The sequence below is a fragment of the Peromyscus leucopus genome, chromosome 7 (genome assembly GCF_004664715.2).
Source record: "Peromyscus leucopus breed LL Stock chromosome 7, UCI_PerLeu_2.1, whole genome shotgun sequence".
Classification (NCBI taxonomy): Eukaryota; Metazoa; Chordata; class Mammalia; order Rodentia; family Cricetidae; genus Peromyscus; species Peromyscus leucopus.
In genome coordinates, this window is record NC_051069.1 from 25,367,248 (window position 1) to 25,390,192 (window position 22,945).

A 22,945-nucleotide genomic window follows, 5' to 3' on the forward strand; every position below is an offset into this window, starting at 1 on the left:
TCATCAGAAGTTAGCTGGTAAGTTCAATTCGTGGAGAGGCCGTGGGAGTGAACATGTTCAAGACACACACACACACACACACACACACACACACACACACACACGCACGCGCACGCGCACGCGCACGCGCACGCGCACACGCACACGCACACGCACACGCACACGCACACACACACATACACCCTGGATTCTTCACTCTCTACAAGATACGTTATAATCTATGAAGCCTGTCATAAAAACAGACATGTTCACACAACTGGACAAACATCGCTTGAGAATTTCCAAATCTCAAGGATCCAGTCATCCCTGTATTCAGTACCACATCCCCAGGTATGGCGGTCAGGATTCTGCTGTCCTGGCTGGGTCAGGAGACAAAGCCATCACCTTGGTTGGCGCTCTCTTCCTTGTGGCCTGCCTCTTCTACCGTTGAAGTTGTTGGAGTTTGTTCCTATCAGGTTGTGGCAATGGCTTCTCTTCACAGGAAAATTCCCCCAAAGCACTCAAGAAATGAATTTTCTCTTTACTTTTGGCTACAGAAAGGAGGTGACTAGCTAACGAAGTGCACAATGGCATTCTTTTTCCAGTCATCTTAAATACAGTTCTTCTAGCCAACCTCACTCTAACATCAATGCACTAGAAATGCTTTCTTTTTCACTTCTGCAGTTTGTGTTTCTTGTACCAGCTGCTCCCTAGTCATAAGCTGCTGCTGGTGAGGTGGGACATTGAGGGTTAAAAATCACAAACAATTCCCTGTCATTTTTATGATGGAGGTCTTTAGCTGGCAATTGCTTCCAATGACTCGAACTTGACATAGGCAATGTTTAAATGCACCAGAACATCAAACATAGAATTTTTTTTTTTGAGGGGGGAGGTGTTGAATGAGCCTGGAGCTTCTGATGTATAAATATGACACATGAATTCACACTGGCGTTCCCCTTCAGTTGGCATGCTTTCTGGGACAACAGGGGCCCTATTTCCATAAAAAAATCAGAGCCCTTCTAAGGAGCCAGAATTTACCACAGGTCTGAGAGGCCAATGCAGCTTGATATAACTGATCACTAAATTTCTCAAGGATAGAGGAAGGAGGGAAAACCATAAAATACACTGCAGAAGAATATAATACTTACAAGTCAAGTCTGTGTGCCTAAAATAGCAGTGAAAACAACACAGGAAATTGTACAGTTGAAACAAATTCTACACCAGATCCTTAAAGATGACAGAGACATCTCTAGAGTTGAGACATCCAAGTTCAACATTGGTTTGAGGCACTTTAAATTTGAGGGGCAGGATCAAGGCATATTTGTATAAACATTCATATGCATGTAATACATTTTATGGGCAGGCATTGGCTCCTTTCCAAAACAGAAGAGAAAAAGCAATAAATGCTTTGGCTCATTATTTTTGTGGTAGCACTTCTAACATAACTTTTTTTTTGACCAGGTAAAAATTTCATTAGTATAAAGTGAAAAAAGGGGGTGTATTAAAACATGAGGGTTAGTTAGAAGTCTCAAAAATCAGATCTGAGCATTGACCAATGATCCCAATTTACTGTCTTCCTGTATTACAACATTATGTCAACTTCATGACCAAATTAAACCAGATGAAGCCAGGCGTCAGCTCTTACATGGGCAGCAGACAATAAATGCAGCCATAACCATAGTGCATTTTTCTCCCAACTTTAGGGATGCGAAATCCATCAATTGAACCCAACAGAAGAGAAAAGGGGATATTGAGGAAAAAAAACTCTAAAACAGTTAAGCAAACACATATTCAAGTCAAACAACATGATTACTGCAGTTGGAAATGGCAAACCTACCAGCAGCAAAGGATGAGATGCTGCCGCAGGAACACAGGTGGGCTATGGGGTTGAAATCAGGATTAAGAGTGTGTCTGGGGAGCTATTGACTCTGTTTCTCACAGAGCATCTGGTATGCGACCTGAGCAGAGGCTATTTCAAGTCAAGAGAGAAGGGAAAATGCTTTAGAAGTGACTGTGTACACCCCATAGGGTGGGGGTGCTAGGACAGGATCTAATTCTCCTTTGTAATTGCATTATGACACCACGCAGAAACCATAGACAGCTTGGCTCTGGGGTGAGTTTACAGAGCTGTGAAACATGATTTATTTGGGTGTCTTCATCAGAAAATGGAGAAAAGTGCAAGTCTACTCTCCAAGTATCAGCTTCTGGGGTGGTCACTAGGGCATTTTATAATATTTTAATTTGGTGGGCAAATGTAGACATTTCCAATGTAAGTTATAAATGCAATAAATAGCTTAAAAATTAGTGTCTAACTGCCCTCAAAAAGGTTTTTAAACCTTATTGTGTTGTCTTTAAAAAAAATCTTTGAGCTAGGTCTATGAGAAAAAGAAGTCACAAAAAGTTGAATGGGAGACATTGGCTCTAATATACAAAAGAGTTTTAGCTAAACCATTGTCTCTAGTTTAATTATAGTGAGGGCAAATGCATTTGTGCATATGTTTAAAAGAAAGAAGCAAACAAATAAAAACCAAGCCAATTTCTGTGCTCCCAAACGCCGAGTGTACACAGTTTTACACAGTCGGCTTTTCCTAGCTGTTTTATGAGTTTACAGTCAAAAGAAGGGATGTGAGATAGGGCTCACACTGACTTGGCAGGTATTCTTTCACAACACTGACTTTGCTTCTTAAGCTCACAGCCCTGCAAACAGTTAATGTGGCCCTGCCTCAAATCAACAAAACAATCACAGATATTGCACACTGAGGTACAAGATATTTGCAAAATGAAAAAGCCACAGCAATTTGTGAGATTGGAGACAGTAGTCATTTAACCAAGTAGCCAAGAATAGGGGAAAAAAACCCAACCTGCCTGAGAGGCAGCTGGGCAATATTTAGTTGCAACAGTCATGTGTAAGCCCCACTGTGGCCCATTCTAATCCTTTCAGATGGATTCTCTCCAACTTAGAATTGTTCATTGAGTGTGACAGACTGGGGGCTTAAAACTAATCCATAAATTAGTCCGTGGTCTCAAACACAACGGGTGCCATAACTGAAAATGAAAATGCTAGAACAAAATTAAATTCACCACCTTAAATACTTTCCTTACCAATTGATCTGTGCTGTTCTTGCATTATGACACAGAGTCAGGCGGCACATGGTTATGTAAGACCAGGGTGGACATTAAAAAATGCCATGGGTACAACCTGGAGAAACCAGCTGACCCTGGAGCAGCGCGTGGATGTAAGGAATTCAAACTCTCCTGGTTTGCCAGCCGTAAGCTTAGAAGGAAGTGGGACAAGCAGTCTGGCAACATTTTAATACACTTTCCCCTAGTTTATTTTCTTAACCAAAGTCAATACGGAACCAACGGGCTTTCTTAATTGAATTCCTCTTCAGTCTCTGCTATGAAGGGGCTTTAAATCTCAGCACCAGGGCAGGCAAAGAATTCCCCTGACAATTTGACTTCATAGCTGTGCTGTGCTTGCCAATATATATTAAATATGGGTATTTTTCTTTTTCCTCCCCCCCACTCCAAATTACTTGAAATCTGTTGAAAGAAAATAATAAGTGCTGGGAAATTTGAGTTTGAAATGTATTTTCTACTAGTTTTCCAATTAATTTCCTTGTCACCTATGTTCTGCTTAATTAATCTACTATTTTTTAATGATGGAGGAAGTGGCTAGGAACAGAGCTAAGCTAAAAGGCCTAAACCAAGTGCCCTAGGACAGAAAGCTATTTTACGAGGTGGAGGAGAGGCGGGGGAGGAGGGGATTAACAAGTATGAGTGTGTGTACTCACCTGTGTGGGTGCATGTAGAGACAAGGGGTCGACCAGGATGTCCTCAACTGCTTCTCCACCTCTATCTATCTATCTATCTATCTATCTATCTATCTATCTATCTATCTATCTATCTATCTATCTATCTACCTACCTACCTACCTACCTACCTACCTACCTACCTACCTACCTACCTATCTTTGAGACAGAATCTCTCACTAAACCTGGAGCACACCGTTTTGTGTAGAATAGGTGGCTGTGCGTTCCTGGAATGCTCTTGTCTCTGCTCCCAAGGGCTGGGACTATCTGTACAGACTGCCACACCCAGCTTCTTTCATGAGTGTTGGGGAACCCTAACTTAGGCTTTCATGCTTGAGGAGAAGGCACTTTCCCCATGGAGCTGCCTCCCCAGCCCCAGAACAGCAGGAAGGGGAGCTGATTTTGTTGTTGTTGTTAAGCAATTTCAAGTTTTGTTAAAAGTGTCTTCAAAATTGTTCACTCTGCGCAGCCCATGCCCCAGAGATCGTCTCATTTGCAAACCAGATGTTCTGCAAAATAATCAGAATCTGTAGAGTGGCTTCCTTTAACAGGGAAAACAATCCCTATGGCATTGTCTCTAAATGCCAGTGGGAAGGGACCAAGGGGTCAGGACACAAGCCCAGGGAGGGAAAGCTGGAAGGGCTGCAGGTAGTGATGGCCACAGAGAAAAGGGGGCGGGGCTCTTCAAGGCTGATGAGACTCATCTTGCAGGAGATCCTGGCAGACTGCCCTTCATTCCCATGTTCCTACTGCTGGGAGAGCTCCAGGTATCGCTTCTGAATCCCAAGAAATTCATATCTGTGCTACTGTTATTATGTGCTTCATTGACAGATGTTGAGCACAGAAACTGGTTGGATCTCTATCTCCAGGACAAATGTTTAAATAAAGAACATATACTTAGGAAAATTACCAAGGAAATCGTAGAATAAAGACATCTCACCTCACTTTCCACCCCTCATTCTGTTAAAAAAAATGTTGAATCTGATGACTTTCAATATCTGTCGTTCTCTTAGTTTCTTCTGCTCCTTCCTAAACCAGCATGGGTAATGTGGTTGAATATGAGGTAGTGGTTTTACAATTACTGGCAAAATGAAAATGTAGACAGGACAGTATGAAAAGAAATGGACATGCAAAGGTGGTATAGTAGGTAAAAAGAGGCTCACTAATATTAATTAGGACCCTAGTAATATTGTTGTCCTCAGGCATACTGGCCTATCAGTTCCACTCTGTACCTGATGTAAGTGTTCAGCACATGAGGGGGAGACGGCATTAACGGAGTAGATGCCAACTCTAGGAAGAAGACAATTCAGTAAACGTTCTAGGATGAAGGATGTGTGTTTCCTAGAAAAATAGGAGGCTTACTCTAGGCAACATAAATAGACACACCTTGAAGAGAGATGCTAGAAGTACTACGGGGTCTTCATGCTTAATTTCCAAATGCTACTCTTTCGTATCCACATTCTATCTGTTCTTTGATAGCACTGAGCATAAAGCACTTCTGTGATGCTCTCCTGTGGCACCAACAGCCTTTGACACTTAATACTTCAGTTGCATGGCATCTCTCAACTGTACAGGAAGGAATTTAAGAAGTCCTTTTCTGTAAACACCGTGGGTGCTCAATCTTTAAGGAATGCATAGTTAAAAGCAGATCAGCTTAGAGCCCTTGCACCCTGCCAATACCAACAGCATAAATGGAATCACTAGACTCAGACATGGGGAACTGAGAGCTCTATGTGGAGCAAGGCTCTATTAGTACTTAGATGGCCACACCATAGACTTAGCACCAAGCATACATGTCCTCTCCTTTACATCTAAGACACCGCATGCATGTCGGGTGTAAGTTCCCTTACTGGCATACTCTCCAAATACCACAGAAAGATAAAGCCTGTGTCTGCCTTCTTTGTAGGATCTGATCCACATTAACATTGAAAAAGCCTATGATATCAAGCTATGAAAGCCTAAATAATAACATAGGCCTGAGGCTAGGAGTCATTTCCTCCCAGGTATATTGGCTTGAGTGCTTTGACACCAATAAGAGAAACCATGCTATTTCTTTTCCAAGAAACACTAAATATTTAATTGAATACATGCTTTAAAAAAAGAGAAAAACTCATTTAGAAATGACCTACTTCATTCTTATGAAAGGATATTTAAATGCGTCTCACAATCTGGCCTATAGCTATTCATTCTTATTCTAAGGCTGTTTTAATTTTTTTTTTAATTTATGGCAGTTGTGTGTACAGTGTGACCTACAGGTTGAGCTCCCCCTGGCCTGAATTTTGTATCTAAACTGTTGAGAGTGTGTGTGACTGAATGTTGAGAACTTTCCATGGCACTCTCCATCAAGCACCAGCCAGGACTCCGCCAGGCACAAACAATACAATATCCAGGTTAATTAAGGAGAGAAGCATAGAGGCTCTCCGAAGGAAGTTTCAGGAAGGAAACCTGACCCAATGGAGAGGAAGAGGCTAAAGCTACCACCAGGCACAAAGACAGGAGCTGCTCCTGGCCTAAAACACGAGGGTGCCTAAGAAGAAAGTTCAAACAATTCATCTGGTTTGTTCCTGTGCCATGGCATATACTCTCTTAAATGAAGAAACCCCATGGACAGCTTGATGTGATCAGAAATAAAACACTGAGAGGGGGAGCTTCTCAAAGCCAAGAGCTGAACAGAACCAAATGATCATAATGTCAATGAGCAGGAATGATGAGAGAGATACTTTTGAAGCTTAGGACAAATGCCAAGGAGGCTCTACATGACTTCTCACCCAATTCTATCCTCAAATTGTTCTAGAGGTCTTAGCATAATGTCAGTGGAAAAGCTACAACTCTACTGATATGGAAGATGGATACCTAATTTTTTATTTTTATTTTCTATTTTTTTTTTGAGACAAGGCCTCACTATACAGACCAGGTCGGCCTCCAACTCACAAAGATCCACCTGCCTCTGCCTCTCCAGTGCTGGGATTAAAGGTGTGAACACCATGCCTAGCCTAAGTATTTTTTAGTACTTAACATACTGCAGCAAATTTTCCTTAGACATGGCTACCCTTCAGGTGCAAGTGACATGTCACCAGATCTGCTTCAAGTGGAGAAGACAGTATGCAAAGGCCACTGCTCTCCTAGGAAACATAAAACTGGGGGGAAGGGGGCAAAGACGAGTTGGAGGCCCATAGGATTCCTCCCTTCAAGGGTCTCCAGGATGGAGCTGTAGTGTGTTTTGAGAGAGTTGGGTGACTCGGAACAGAATGCCAGCCTGTCTCCCTACAAGGGGAACACTTCCATTTCCCTGCTTAGGGAAGGTCAAAGATAGCCATGCAATGCTTCTTTTGGAAAAATCAGAAATCAACCAGGACCTTTTGAGGCCAAAACTATTTTCTATCACATTTGTACGTTTTTCTGGTAATGACACTCTGACCTGGGGAATGGGTTTCAATTACTGCACTTGACTTAGGGGAAAGAAATGGCTGACTGTGGCTGCTTCCTCTTTTTCTCTTTAGAGCCCAGCTTTATGTTACTGTCGTTGGGTTTGGCTGTTGAAGCTTTTAAGGCTAATGGCAACTGTAAACGTACCAAACAGTACAAGAGAGGAGGAGTGGAAATTAATTTAGCTATCCATTTGTCAGGATTCCATCTGGAAGATTCTTAGGAACCTATCTAAATCTAGAGGCTAGCCTGGACCTTTAAAATGGGACACAGAGCCATCCAAGTCCATAACCTTTAATCTGTTTGGAGAAAGGAACAAACGTTAAATTCTACAGGTTGCTTTCTGGGCAAGATAAATATATAGAAGGTGGCTTGTTAAGACACAGTAACCCTGAAAGATCACATCAATTAAGGTGACGGATTCCACAAGGCTGTTTTAGTAGCAATTTTAGTTTAATAACTCTTGGGTGTGTCACTGAAGATCTGGGCATTCATTACCACTGATGCATTTTGTGTGTAGAAAGCATTCAAGTGCTAACACCCACAGACCGAAGTACACCTGTGAGATCATCCTGAGTTATTTTGAATGGAGAGGACAGTGGCAGAGACAGAAGTAGACACATTCCAATTAAAGTCATCTCTGATGTGGACAGAAATATGGTGTTGTTTATTCTAACAATTTCTTTTTAGATGGAATCTGTGCAGCCACAACTGTGATCACGATGAGTTGTAGATGTTGGAGGACCTCAGAGGAGGAGGTCCTTGGGAGCAAAAGAGCTGTGAATTAGAGCAACTCAGGTGACTTGGGAGATTGATTGTGGTGATAGGGAAGTCAGGGAATGCTAACACTCTAAAAACAAAACAAAACCCTAGGCCAGTGATGAGGCCAGTCACACATGAAAAGTGCTGCTCCACATTCAAGAAAATGGGGAGTTTATGCACAGAATGAGTGAGGACTTTATTGGCTTCAGAAGTAAACCCATACAGATACCTACATAGAACCTTCTAGCATGGGAGGTACAAAGGCTGGGTCATACTTCTTCAAGGACGAACACACTGCTAATGATACCTATATAATTTGGTTATTTATTCTGACATCCAAAAGGCCTTTCACAGGAAGCTACGAAACCTGATAAGAGAAGCACATGCTTAAAGGACTGATATATTTCAGCTGTCCAGTGCTTGCCTAGTATTCCAGAGGCCCTGGGTTCCATCCCAGCAATGCCAGCCAAACAAAACACAAAATAAAAAAGTACACACTCAGTCCAGGTTACTAACTAGAGAAGAGGCAAGGAACTGAATTCTTAGGATGAAGCAGCAGCAGTATGGCTGCTGTGGACATCCAAGCAGAGGAGGAACATCTTTGATATGCTAATGAATGATACAGAAGATGCCAGCGATTCGTCTACTATGCACAAAACTGAGTTAACTAAGAAGCAAGGGGAACTGACAGCTCAAGCAGAAACACACAGACAAGAATCAGGAAGCAAATGTTCTAGCGGAACCAGCTTTAGAATGAGACACGGGACCAAGTGATGGATTTTTCAGAGGTGTAACGTTTAGCACAGGCACAGATGTGTCTGTAGCCAGTGTTTGGGAAGCCCTTCGACGGTGGGTTACAGCAGAGCCCTCTGTCCCACTGCAACAGCTGCCAGGTAAAGAACACCTGGATTAGAGGACCCACTGTAATCGGTACCGATGAGGCCTCCTCTCACGGAGCACCTTGCATTCTGTCATCTCATCGACTCTTGAGCAAACGGAAAAGAAAACATCTCCAGAAAAGTCAATGTGATCCTAGAAGGTGGTTGCTAGACATTGAGTGCTAAAGAGAGGAACGTGAAGAGCACCATGTGAGATATTCAGTGGGTATCAAGGAGTCTAGGGATGCAATGGCCAGACACATGGTTCAAAGGGACCTTGGACACTACTAGGTAACAGACCTATGTGGTGGCAAAGTCAGTTTTTCAAGAGATTCTTTCCCCTCTTAGAGTGGACACTTGGAAGCAGCAGTTGGGGAAGGCCTGGTCTAAGAGGTCCTGCACACGGAGTTGGTACAGCCATGAAGCCGTCCTCTCTTGCTAGACCAGAAGAATCCCAGTCAAGCAACATCAAACTATTTGAGAGCCACTGGGCACCAGGATGAGGAGGGAGGCCATATCAAAAAGAGGTGGTGCACATGAGTGCTCAGTTTGGAAAAGACAATCTCCCAGGCAATAAGAGGCCCATGCAGCCATACTACCAGCAGGCACCCATGAGAGGAAGGAGGATGGCAGTGCATTCTGCAGTGTGGCCCAAGAAGGCATGCTGAAATTTAGTGCATGTATTTTCTTCATGTGGACTAAGATGAAGATCAAGACAGGATCCAGGCCATAATACTTACCATGTCAGCTGTGGCCAAGCAGAAGCTACTGGAGGGCTCTTTAGTAGCCAGGCTGCCATTTTTCCTAGTGTTTTTGCCTTGGGTGGTGATGCTTCAAAAAGAATTCCCTCATGCTAAGGTGCGAGTCATCTGATGTGTTAACAGCTTAGATGTTAAAGTTCCTCCTAGAGCCTTAAGATTCAGCTCAAGAGCATAGATAGTATCGAGTGTCTCTGGAGTTCCAAAGTAAAGGAACATGTAAGCTCAGAGGACTTGGAACAGCTAGGCTTCTTCTTGTTCATACCAGAAAGACAATATACATTCAGGACATTTCCAATGGCAATGAAGGTACCATACCTGTGATGATGGTAAGGATGGTGGTGGTGGTGGTGGTAGTGGTGGTGGTTGTTGTGGGAGGAGGGATAGTTGTGGGGGGATCTGGATAAAAAAAAAAAGGAAAATCAAACCCACAATGCTGAACACAACAATGACCAGTAACGACAAACGAAGGCATGGAGACATTGAGATGTTGGTTGGCTGGCTTCCTTCTTTAAACCATCAAGTTCCTTCCCCTCAGAGACGTAGGTCTGAAACTACATCCCAAAGCCTCAGTTGGAAGAGCTAAGAAAAGAAGAACAGCTTTCTTGTTCATGAAGTGAATACAAATGAAATGGGAAATAGAAAAGTGAGAAAAAAAAATCTAAACACTCAAAACCCCTAACCCGGCCAGATCTTAAAGGCAAGGCTAAGTCACCTCTGTGCCGAGAAAGTACAATGGCTGTCCCTTTCTACTTCACAGATGGGAGGAAAGAGTTGAAGGAGCTGCTGCAGTTAAAGGGCTTGTATCAGCCAAGGATGAACGTGGCGCTGCACACATGCTCTCTGCAAATGCTAACTTCATTATTCTCCATCAATACATCCCAGCAGGAAGGAAAACCACTTCTGTATCCATAATAAGTACAAAGAAGAGAGAATGTCACCACGGACTGAGGACCAAGTTCCAGGCAAGTGAGATTTTACTGAGATGTTATTTTTTTAAAAAGTCAATAAATTTTTACACCTTATAAATATTAATAAGTTGCCTTTGCTCATGTTAAAAGCTTGACCTAAGTGGACCGCAATGATAAAAATGAAAGAACATCTTCTACCTTGTAAACAAGAGAGCTAAATATAAACGATGTTTGACCCTCAAATCCAGGAGCCTGAGAGGACGCCTCTGTCTGGTACTTGATACACTGTATCTTCTATCATCTCAAAAATTATTTGGGGATAAGGAAAGGGCAAAAAAGAAAAAAAAAATCTAAGCCCAGATGATCAAACTGAATATGTTAAATTGTCAGCAAGACTTTGAACTAAGCAATCATTCTGCTATAATAGAGCAGAGGACGATTTGAAGGCTTTTGATTTTAAATTTTATCTAAAGCACGTCAACTTTTTCTCCCTGACACATCTGGTGTCCTTTTATCTTCAAGTGAGCTCTCGGATTGTCTAATTAATACATCAAAACTTTAATTATATATTGCACCTTTACTGGGTTTGGCACAACTTCCTGGGAGTTGATGGAATGACTCTTTTGGGCTTGGCTGCAAGGGCTGCATGAAATGCTGCCTATCATTGATCAATAATCAAAGGTTTTCATTTTCTCCACCAACTGCTTCTCTCATACAATCAGACTTGTATGAACTTGATAAGGAAGGACCAACAGCACATGGTTCTGCTTTGTGCCAGGTTTTTCTCCTTGAAGATGTGGAAACAAGCAAATTAAACTGTTGTTTAATGCAGCCTCCAATGAGTCTAAAAAAAAAGGACTCCAGGCAAAGTCTCATTCTAAGAAGTAGAAATGATGAAATTTAAAATTTAAATTACCCTTTTAAAAGAACAGGATAAGAAATGACTGAGCATCATTTCAGTCTTGTCCTTTGGTGTATTTTATGGAAGCCACAGGTGAGGAAGTTGTTTTTGTGATTGGGCAACTTGTTTGAACACATTTACATCAATGACAGGTGCCAACTAAAGACAGGTGAGCTGAGTGCCCTGAGACTCGAGCCCGAAAGGGAGACACCGCCTGCCTCCTTCCACTACAAGTAAACTGTCCAGAGAGTGCCTCCTGCCCATCCAGGGGACAAATAATGTGGTTTTTCTGTTTGTCTGACTTACAGCATTGCTGCTGAACAGCAACACTGCTACTCAGAAGACCTGCCCTGCTGTCCTCTAATGCTAGTTTCAAAACCACTCCTAAATGCAACAGCACCAAGCATAGGATGTGTGCCACACGGTAAGAATGAGGGTGAATGTGATCTGAAGATTTAATTACGAACCAAAAGGCAGACAAGATGAACAAGAGGACACATGTCAGGGAGAGGTCACCAGGACCTCTCAATATGTAAAAATGGTACACGTTCAGTGATCTCCATCACTGCTGGGCAAATCTTGTCCTTCACATCTGGCTCAGGAAATCTTGAATGGATCAGATTCCATTATCAGGTGAAACATCCTTGCTGAGGTCATTTTCAGTAAGAAGAGTAGCACAAGGCCACTATTTACGAAACCATAGGGCTGGGATGTAGCTCATCAGAGAGTGCTTACCCACTATGCCAGAGGCCCTGAAATCAATGTGCAGCATTATAACAAACACAGGGAGAAACAGAAAGAGCTGGAGCTAATGAGCTGTGCTTGAAACATGGATGCTAAAAGAACAAACCCAACTGGGATTCAGGCTCTAACCAGCCAGATGCTTTGAGGAGAGAAGTGACTTCCAGAGAATTAAATATTTTAGAAGTATATCAACTTTTAGTTCACAGAGTACTTTAAAAACTGCTTAAGTACCATAGTATATTGCTCTGGAAAGACAGTCTACCTATTCCTGCCCAAATTGTTAGAATGTTTTGTTACTAGACCAGCAATACTTTGGTTTAGTATGCTAGCCTGCCATTCCAATGGTGCTTCCAGCAGGGACGAAGAAATAGAGAATCCCTAGGAGGCTGGATGGATCATGGACATGCCTGTATACAGGTATGTTTGCCTAAGTAGGTGAGTTCCCACAATTCTTACTTTTCAAATAATGCATTATGGTCCAGGGAGCTAATCTCAAAAGGCCAATCTTATTTTGGAGGGGCTTGGTCTCTTGAAAAGCCATGAGTAAGAGGAACTGCAAAGATCAACTTCGCAGTGGGTTTTGGGATGACAGTGTGGTGGCCCTAAGGCAATCTGGGGACCCTGTGAACTAGGCCATGTTGTATGATCGTTCTAAGCTTCACTTGACCATGTCGAATGCGGTGAAAGATAAGCACAGATCATGGTGTTGTTGTGGAAATTGGATGAAATCGTCTAAAACTGTCAATGCCAGATACAGCATGAAGGGAACACTCAACAAATTCTGGCTATAAGCTAATTTTCCAAATTATGCAATATGTTTGTCAAACAGGGCCTCAAAAATGTTTCTTCTTCTCATCTTGAGATGTAGGAATAGTAGGTACAGTTGAACTGTTTTCAGTCTTCTGAATCAGAGAAGTGCATCACAGACGGGCAGAAAGTGCTCACTGTTGTTTGGAATGTGAAGCCTGTAAAAAGAACTAGACTGATGTCTATATACCTGGGCACAAATGTCAGGGGCACTTCTCTCAGGCTTAGACCTCAGGGTGGAAGGGATGTATGCAAAGCACAGAGAGGAAAGTACCTCCCATCTCTGCCAAATAGTGCCACAGAACTGCTCTGCACCTCGCCAGCTGAAACTGGGTGCCCAGGCACCTTTCTCACTTCTGCAGCAGAACCATTCTCTTTTTGTAGACTTCCTTAACCACTGAGGAGAACAGTAGCTAGGTATGGACCACTTAGGAGACTGGGCAGCGTGCAAAGACAGCATACTCTAGAGGTTTGCAAATGCAGGGGTTTGACAGGATCCTTTAATTTTATATTATGTTAAGGCAGCAGTTCTCAATCTGTGGGTGTTGACCCCTTTGGGGTTGCATAACAGATATTTACATTAATGATCCATAACAGTAGCAAAATTACAGTTAAGAATTAGCAACTAAATAATTTTATGGTTGGGGTTACCACAACATGAGGAACTGTATTAAAGGGTTGCAGTATGAAGAAGGTTGAGAATCATGTGTTAACAGGGAAAAAAAATCCCTCAGGTAAAGGCTAAAGATTATAATTTCATATTCACATAGGTATGGCACAAAGGATGCCTCTCTCTCTCTGTTTAAAGATGCCTCTCCTTCATAAGGAGGGTGCCCAGGTTCTGAGACAGTACAGTGTAAATATTATTCCATATGTATAATTTATGTGTCAATGCCTATATTTACAAAGCTATCACGAAGACAGAAATGGGGCCCTCATATTCAAATATTTATAATATTAGGATTTCAATGCCTCTGGTTACTCATATGTTGGGCCAATGCATGACTTTTCCTTAGTATAAAATGAAGAGATTTCAATTGGACAGAGATTCAATTTGATACCACAAGACTATAAAGAGTGTGTACTTCTCAACTAAATAGAGGATATTCACAATATACAAAATCAGCAAGATATGAATGGGAAATGCCCAGCACCATAGGTGTTCAATGTGTATCTGCTGATTCCAAAGTGAAATTCATGATAATATGCTTTAATAACCCTGTCGAAAGATGTTAAGAAAATATGACATCTTTTTAAAAGTTGACATTTGTGTCTAAAGCAGAAGGTGTAGGTGGTCTCTGCAACTACTAAGGACCTTGCATTTATTCTGAGTGTTTACTGGCTTGCACAGTCTTCTGGATTTAATAGCTCCATGTTGAAAATAAGATAGTTCTGTTCATCAAAGTGGGAGAAAGGTTAGCCTAGGCATCATAGAAAAAAAAAAAAAAAAAAACCACTGGGAATAAACTTTCTGAGCTGAACGCCACTAATCAGTAAAGTTGAATTTTTCAGACATTACTTCTAACATAATCTCCATGGCCTGGCCTGAGGACATCCTTCCTACTCAGCATGACCAGAGACTGAGATCTTGTGGGAAACCCCCACGATTAGAGAGAGAGAAAAGAACAGTCACTGTCCACACAGGTGGGGACCACCAGGGTCCACCTCAGGCCAGGCTTCTTTAAATTCCTGAAGGACACCAACTGGTTTTTTGGTTTTCAACATGACCAAAGGCTTTGGGGGTGAAGCCCAGGCAGCAGCTCCATGCAGAGGGCCAGAAGGGAGGCGTTTCGTCTTCTCACGTACCGTATACATACAGCATGTAGTCCGAGTGAGCTTTCCCCACTGTGTTAGAAGCCTCACAACGGTAAGTACCGTTATCTGTTTTGTTTAGGTTATTGATGAACAGGTTTGGCCCGGACAGTACGGCATGTTGAGGCATTTCGTCATCGACTCTCACCCAAGTTACCATCACAGGCCTGCAGAGCAAAGGCAAGAAAGACAGGGTCATTTCCCACTCAGGTATCTGTATCCAGTTTCTCACCCGTGCAGCCAACTAATCACATTCGGGGTGATGCAGTTAACCGGACCCACTGAAGACATGTGAAGTTCATAGAATGAAGATCATGCAATGGCCAAACGTATACTTGGGATATTATTTTAAAAAACATAATCAGGTGTTTAGAAATCTTCAAGACTCGGTAAGTGGGAGTTTTAGTTCCAATTCATCTTCAGTAAGTGAGCAAATAACCCAACGTGCCCAACTCACATGCCCTGCTGTGTGGTTTCACACCAATTCAGCCAGGACAGAGCTCACCCGTTGTTAATCATCTCATTAATTAGAGAGGAAAAAAAAAGCAAGGTCTTGGATAGTGGTGCATGCAACAACCTCATGGTTACTAACATACCAAATGTTTGCTTGCTCAGAAGCCGCTTGGGAGTTATAAATGGACCCTGACATCCGAGCAGCCCTCGCCATCTCCCTTCCTTCCTCTGATGGGACTGACCATGCTGGCTCTAGCAACAGCCTTCCTTAATTGACTTTTGCTCTCAAGGTTGCCCTAGCTGGTCCAGAACTTGGTGTGTAGATCAGGCTGCCCTTGAAATGGCAGTGAGTCTCCTGACTCTGCTTCCAGGGCAGCTGGGATTACAGACCTGTGCCATCAGCCTGGGCTTCAACAGAGCTTTCTGTTGGTCTGTTTTGGGAAAAGCTACCTTTGATTCTGGAAAGATGCAATCACTTCCTCTCTCTTCAGTCTGACTCTCCCCACCTGGGATGCCACTTGGATGGCCCTGTCCACTTTGTCTGTCTGCCCCTGATCAGTAACTGGCCCCCTGTATTAGTTCCTCTAGACCCAGATATGGCTGGACCTTCCCCATGAGTGAATTTGGTTCTTGAATTAATGACGAAAGAACATATCTCAATGTAGACTCTTTAGGTCCAACAAGGGAATTTGCTTATCAAAAAGAAGTTTTTAGTGACTTAAATAAATACCACACATATCTTAGGATAGCCATTAAGGAAAAGCAAATTTGACAAGATGCTCTGGAGAGAAGCGTGCATAGACACCAACTGCCTTTCACTCACTGAACTTGAAACCTGTGTTCTTCAAGGTGGTTCTTTCATGCTCCTAAGAAACCAAGTGCATATCTGAGAGTGTATCTGTAAACATGTTCTTTTGTGCAGTGTGTGTGATGCTGGAGACAGCACCCAGGGCCTCGGGAGTGCTGGGCAAGCACATATTCCCTGGTTGTACGGTTAGTTTCCAACTTCTATTTGAAAGGAAGGATGACACGGGTTTGAACACGCAAGCAATTTTCTTTCAGTCCTTACCACTCCCTCTAGGAGCAGTGACATTGGCCGAGACCCAGGCATAAATGACGAACGGATACTCAAGTTAGGCCTGCCAAGTAGCATTCCAATGTTCAAATGGGATGTGAAGTTGCAATTTTTCTTTAATTACACGTGGTTTGTCATCACAATGCAGTAAATTATTTAAAAGTTAGTACTGCATATGTCCTCCTGTAGGCAGTAGCAAATGGTGCTGCCTGGCAATCAGACCTCACGCCCTGCTGCTTGACAGTTGAAACAATCAGTGGGGGTAAGCACTGAGAATATTCACAATATATAATGGCAAGTTAAATTACCATTTTTATTGTATGCAATTTCTTGAGAAAATAAATAGGTAATATGCAAGGAGGGATTGCTACAGAGTAATGCCTGCTTGCTCACACAACCACATACCCTTTCCAATTTGAGAGGAACAAACAAATACCCTCTCTGGCAAAAATGTCCTGAAGGAAACATGTAATTTACTGTCCCTGTGGTACATGCAATCGAACACAGTACCTTCTTCAGGAGAAAAAAATACAGAAACAAAATACAGGTTAGCAAGCCCAACAGTACAAATGCAACTGATGTGGTTGAAATACAGGTGCTGTCAACAGTCAGAGGCCCATGAGAAGTGTTTTCCCTTGGTCCATGGGGTTGTCTGGGAGACAAGGGAAACTGCTAATTAGGGCATAAATCACTTTATAAAAGGAAAGATCTGAATCTTTTTGAAGGGCTTAAAAGAGAAAAAGACTGCTTTGTCAAAGCTGGGATCAAATAACCCAACAGCACCAGAAAAGAAGCAAAAAAGAACCAGATCCCCCTTCCTCTAAAGGTCATCTTTATAACTACCTCCTCAGGCAGAGGGGAGGCTAACTAGCCCATGTATACAGGGCGGTGGGAGAAGGAGAAGGGACTAGCCACAGCCAGGCTCCCCTCTAACAGTGTCCTCTTGGCTCCTTAACTAGCACATGGTGAGCTCTCTCCGAGGACATGGAAGGAAGCACTGCTAAGATGCTCCGAGGTCTCCATAGGGAAATTGTGAAGATGCTGCTTACCCGACTGAGGGGACAGAAGAAATCATGCCGTGGGGACAGCAGAGGGAGCTCATTGCTGCTTTCGCATTAAGTACTGCTCACAATTTCAGTGCCCTTAATCCCAACTTGACCTGTCCTTCCATTCTATGATTCAGTGGACCCCGCTTTGTTTGCTTTATCCTCTCAAAGAGTTAAAGACACTTTATTTTACTAGGAAGGTGAAAAGCTGCTCCCTTCTTCCTTCTGCTCTCAGTAAACTGAGATATCTGCAGTAGCACAGCCTCGAGGCTTGTTTGCCATGTTAGTGGCGATCCACGCCACTCTTCTGATTCATGCTGGATTATTGTGCAGAGGTAAACAGAGCATGTCCGTCACCCTCCTCAGCAACATGAGAGTCTGTCAGCTCTCCCCTCCTCCTGGGCAGCGACAGTCACATTCTCTTGAGGACAGTAGCTCTCCCCACTTACAAAGCTGCTTCTCAGTCAAGTATAGCTCTTTTCTTGGAAGCATTTTTTTTTTCTTTTTTTTTTGGTCTACATCTGGCCCTAAACATCTTCCAGCTTGGCAAGAACACCATTGTTAGCAGACATTCTATTGCACTGAGAGTATACTGACATTTTAAACGATTTTTTATTTCTGTGTATTCATGTGTGTCTTTGTGTGTGTGCACATGTAGATGGTATCTGTGGAGGCCAGAAGAGGGTGCTGGGACCCTAGAGCTGGAGGGATTTGCCACCAGATATGGATGCTGGGAACCAAACTTGGATCCTCTATACTAGCAGGGGTGGGGGGGGGGTAGGGTGGGGTGGGGGGAGTGGGGAGCGGAGCCTCTCTTAACTGTTGAGCCATCTTTCCAGCCCCAGTACGTTGAAATCTCATGTAAGAGAAAATAGCCCTGACCAGCCTGTTGACAACCATAAAACAGAATTTGCCAGGAGTTCAGCTTTAGCTGGCATTTTCCTCCCATTCCTGACCATTGAGAATCAGGTATTTATTTCCCTCTCATTGAATATTCTTTGTTTTCTGAAAAAAATCATCCATCCTTTTTACAGCAGGAGACAGGTGACAGGCCAATGAGTTGGGAATGCACAGCTTCATGTTGTGACATTTACCGCTCATGACCCTCTGCCAACATTAGCCTTCAGAACTTACTGGGGTTTCCCGATGGCTTCACACGTCAACTCAAGCGCATCCCCTTCCCGGGTCAGGCCTTGTAGAGGGTAAGTCATCTGGATATGCACTTGCGGCTTATCTGTGTGACAATGACACAAAGTGTGATGTTTAGCAAACAATAGCACCAGGTAGATGAGACCTGCATACTGCCACAAACCCCATACGGCCAGTACTTACTCTCTCCCCATCCATGTGCCTTCAGCAACATCCTTCTAATTAGTTAGTAATCCTGGCATTTGTTCAAATTAAATTGACTAATAACTCTAAGGAGTGAACCTTGAATAGATAAGAGATTCATAAGCCAACTGTGCCACATCAAACAATCCCTGTGAAATACATTTTGTTACATTGAACTTTATCTCTAAACTCAGTCAAGCTAAGGGAAACTCATTTGCCTTCATGCTGAGGTGAAGCTGCAGATATTTGTGGTGCTCAGAATTGATACATTTTATCGTATATCACATAACACCATGTGACAACGTGTTTTGACACTGCATATTAACAAGTTGTCTCTTCTACGCTCTTGCTATCAAATTGTTTCCTGAATTCCACTCAAACAGCTTTATGAAGAAAAGATGTGGAGAGATGGGTGGCCCCAAATGAAACCATCCTGATATAAACATAGAAGAGGAAAAGGGGACTGACATTCACCCAGAGCCCATTATCTGAGGAAACATTCCCCGTGATGGAATAAGCAAGAATTGTAGGGATGACAACTTTGGTACCCACAAACGACACAGCTAGTTGGAGGTCACAGAGACAATATAATACCAGATAGCCCTATAGACTGAAGAGTGGGGCAGAGTTCCGGTTCCAAAGTACATTTCTCAATGGCAGTCCATAATTAAAGCTGAGTATAGCTTTCTAATTCAATCGTGCATTCAGGAAAGTGACACCAGTCAACAGTGGCTTAAAGCTGAGACTGCTGGTGAGATGGCATGTGGGTATCGGAGATGAACGATGGGGGTTCAGGGACTAAGGCAGGGAGGCAGAAGGAGTTACAATCAGCATGGCTAGATGTACAAAGGCATTTATAAATAGAACCTGAGTGGAATCAGATATTTTCCTACGCTCCTCATTGAATTCTGTGGCTCTGTAAATGTGTGTTTTTGGAAACAGACCCAAGAGTAATAAGTGTGAGAGGGCAAGACATCAGTTGGCTGAAAGGTCAAAACAATTACCATAGCTTTACTTTCCCACACAATCACAGCACCTAAACAACAGCCCTTTGGCCTTTTACAAGTACTGGTGAGCTCATTAGTATTCATCCTATAGAATAAGAGAGAAGACAGAACTATGGCCGGGCTCCGCCAACCTCATCCCCCACACAGCTATGGACGCCATGCAGGGGAGTCATCACGCAGGACAGCTGTTGTCGGATGATGTTTAGTCTTGATCCCATCACATACCTTTTGCTATGTCATGGAGAATCCAGGCCATTATGGTCCTTTAAAGAGAGCCCCCTGAACACCCACCGGTGTGCACTGCCCACTGGGAATTGGTAGTACTTTCTGAGGAGCAATGCCACTTGTCAGAGGACATAAAGCTGACAAAAGCTCCAGATGGCCACTGCAAGTCACAGTCCCTCCCTTGGACTTACTGGCAAAGCAAAATGGTAAGGATCCTGATAAATGTTGTTAGAGAAAGGCAGAAATATTTGCATAGAAAAAACAGGGTGACCTTGAACTAGCATTGCTCTGGGGCTGAAGCAAGGGCTCTTGGGCACCCACTTTTAGATCCTATCTTAGACTAAACAGAACCTTGAGGTGTACTGTATGTCTATTATTTTTAATGATACAAGTTCTTCTGCCTGAAATACAGCTATTTGATGAAATCTGTTTTTTAAAAAGATAAACAAAAACAAATGGGAGGTTATGACACACAGATAAGCTGTCTAATAGTTCACACCGAGAAACCTAACAGCACCCAAGATATCTTGTTTAGAGGACTTCTGACATAAGGGGAGAGCCCCAAATCTAGGCAGCAGCATAACATCTGCTTATAGGTTGATCTGTGAGCCACAAGAGCTAGGTATTTTCATGCACTGCTGACTTCAGCCTGCTAGTTAAGGAGAACAGAATGGCTGCTGATCTACACTGGCTGCCTGTGCTTGCCAAAGCATGCCTGTTGGTCTCCTGGTCTGCGCTTGCTGGTTTATGCCGGCTGCTGTGTGCTTGCTGAGCATGCTTGTCGGTCTGCAGTTGCTGGTCTATGCTTGGTGGTCTGTCTTGCTAGTATGTGCTTGCCGGTCTGTGTGCAAAATTTCTGTTGTTTCCTGCTCTGTGTAATTTACAAGCAAACAGCAAGTGTGTATTTTCAGGATAGTGTACTCCGTCTGGGTCATCCCATGTTCAACTTCCGTTAATAATAGAGTGTGGCAATGTCTAACCCAGCCTGCCTCTTTGATACTATTAAGTTTGTTTTAGTTAAACTTATTTTTTTTTTAACACATGTTCCCAATGAGCTGTTTACCAGTTGCCAATCACACACATAAATCAGAAAGAGCAGCTGAAGGACTTGCCATGCCTGAAATTTGTATTTGAGGCCACAAAAACTACACCCCGAGGAGCTCTGATCACTGATTTTCTCAATGTATAGTCCAGGTACCTGGAGAAGCTTCTACCATGTTTGTTATGGACACAGCTGCCAGTTACCCCAATGGCTGGCAGAAAAAGCTCACATCATTGACACACACAGTATTTATGGGCATATTATCTGAGCAGGGGCAGCTGAGCTATCTTTACACCCTATAAACCAAACAGAAGGACTGAGCACCAAGACCTGTCCCTGAGGTGATAGGAAACTTAAAGGCAAATTTTATTCCCCTTCCCATGTCCTAACTGAGGAACTTAAGACTTTTCAACAAGTGGGACAGCAACATGGGGATTTCAGTGATGCCTCAAGGAATCAGGGGCATTAAATTGTCCCCCAAAAGACCCTGGATACAACAGAGACATGTCAAAATATCAAACTATCCAGATGGCTGATTGAAGAGCCAGAGCTTATCATTCATATTTTAATTACATACATAAATCAAATGTTATAACTCACCAAATCTTTTCTGAAACAGAACCAGACTCCAAGATTTATCTTTAAGTAATGAGGTAAAGCCTTGCACATTTTCTGGGGGAATAATTTTACGCCTCGGTTGGTGTTGTTAGGCACAAGGCTAAAAGCCAGATGACACTTTCTACCCGGGTAGTAACTGTCCAGCAACATATTGCTCAGAATGGCTTAATGTCATTATAAAATGGAACTGCTATATAAAAGTAAGAAAAACAGTTGGGCCTGTGCACTTAAGAGCATGGCACTCATAGAGATGGCATCAGCAACAGCCAATCAATTAGGTGGAAAGATCTGAGGGCTTCATAATACACTGTAATTCTTTTAAGCCCTCTAAAATACACTTAGCAAGACCACTAGAGCTGACAAAATTTGTTCATTAGTCAAAGTTGCACAGAGGGTTAATATACCAGGAGGGCATAGGGCACACTATAATAGCCACCAATTAAAAAAAATAATTTTAGGAAGACATTCTGATTTGATGAGACATTCTTTAAATGTACTTTCCTCTCTATAAAAGGTGAAATAAAAAAAGAAAACTCTTAAAGAGGTCTGAATGGCATGCTGGCAGATTACAATTGATTTCATGCCAGTCTGACCTTGCACTACGTTCTGTGATCTTCTTAGAAGATGAAACTCAGGATTCTGTAACCTGTATGTCAACTTCCTATGCAAATGAAAATGCAGTCTCCTCTCTGAAACCCAACACTAGCACATCAGGTCTTTAACTGGGATGCCATCTTCCCATGGAGCAGAGAGCTGAAGAGCTAAAGCCAGGGGGAGTGTCCTGATGTCTTAGCAGATCTATCCCAGGGGCACCTGCTACTTCCTCTCTTTTTCTTCAAAGTTCTAAGTCAGGGCATGCTAACACCAAATGTTCTTTGACATGCCTACTACAACCAGGGCCAAGGGGTTTGCATGAAAATCTCTACCTATAACTACAAGGGCTTGAGTGCAAATCTCCAAGTTCCTTGCTTTATTTCCACCCAATGTTCAAAAACACACTGGGTGTGGGATTTGATGCCCATGGATCAAGGGCTCACTTTTCAAGTCCTCCCAGGGAGAACTGGCAGCACCCATACTGCTGCTACCAGGGTGGCTAGGAGAGGGTCTGGGTCAGGCTCTGTGCACTCAAGCTTGCAGGAAGCAGTGACTGGAGAGTCTGTCAATCATGGAGGATTACTGCAGTTTGGAGTAGAACAACAATGCCAAGATTAACCCGAGATTTGGTTCGTAGTAGAAGCTGTTTGAGCTCAAAGCAAAAATCAGGCCCTACAATATGGTTGTTTAAACTGCTGGGGGAGACAGCTTTGAAATGAGAAGAGGGCACCGCTGGGCACAAAGGGAGACGGACCGCACCTGG

At 43.0% G+C, this 22,945-nt stretch overlaps 1 protein-coding gene across 6 annotated transcripts in view; it reads right to left on the bottom strand.

The window, feature by feature from the left end:
* The window catches only part of Cadm1 (cell adhesion molecule 1), a 330,847-nt gene that overhangs the window by 25,782 nt on the left and 282,120 nt on the right, over positions 1–22,945 (bottom strand). For 3 of the 6 annotated variants that reach the window (XM_028866478.2, XM_028866479.2, XM_028866484.2), the window contains exons 6-8: positions 18,499–18,598; positions 14,785–14,957; positions 9,934–10,014 (exon numbers count right to left, since the gene is read on the bottom strand). In XM_028866478.2, coding sequence (XP_028722311.1) covers positions 9,934–10,014; positions 14,785–14,957; positions 18,499–18,598 — 354 coding nt within the window. The remainder of the gene's footprint in view (positions 1–9,933; positions 10,015–14,784; positions 14,958–18,498; positions 18,599–22,945) is intronic. The other 3 variants (XM_028866482.2, XM_028866485.2, XM_028866486.2) reach the window with 1 other exon arrangement.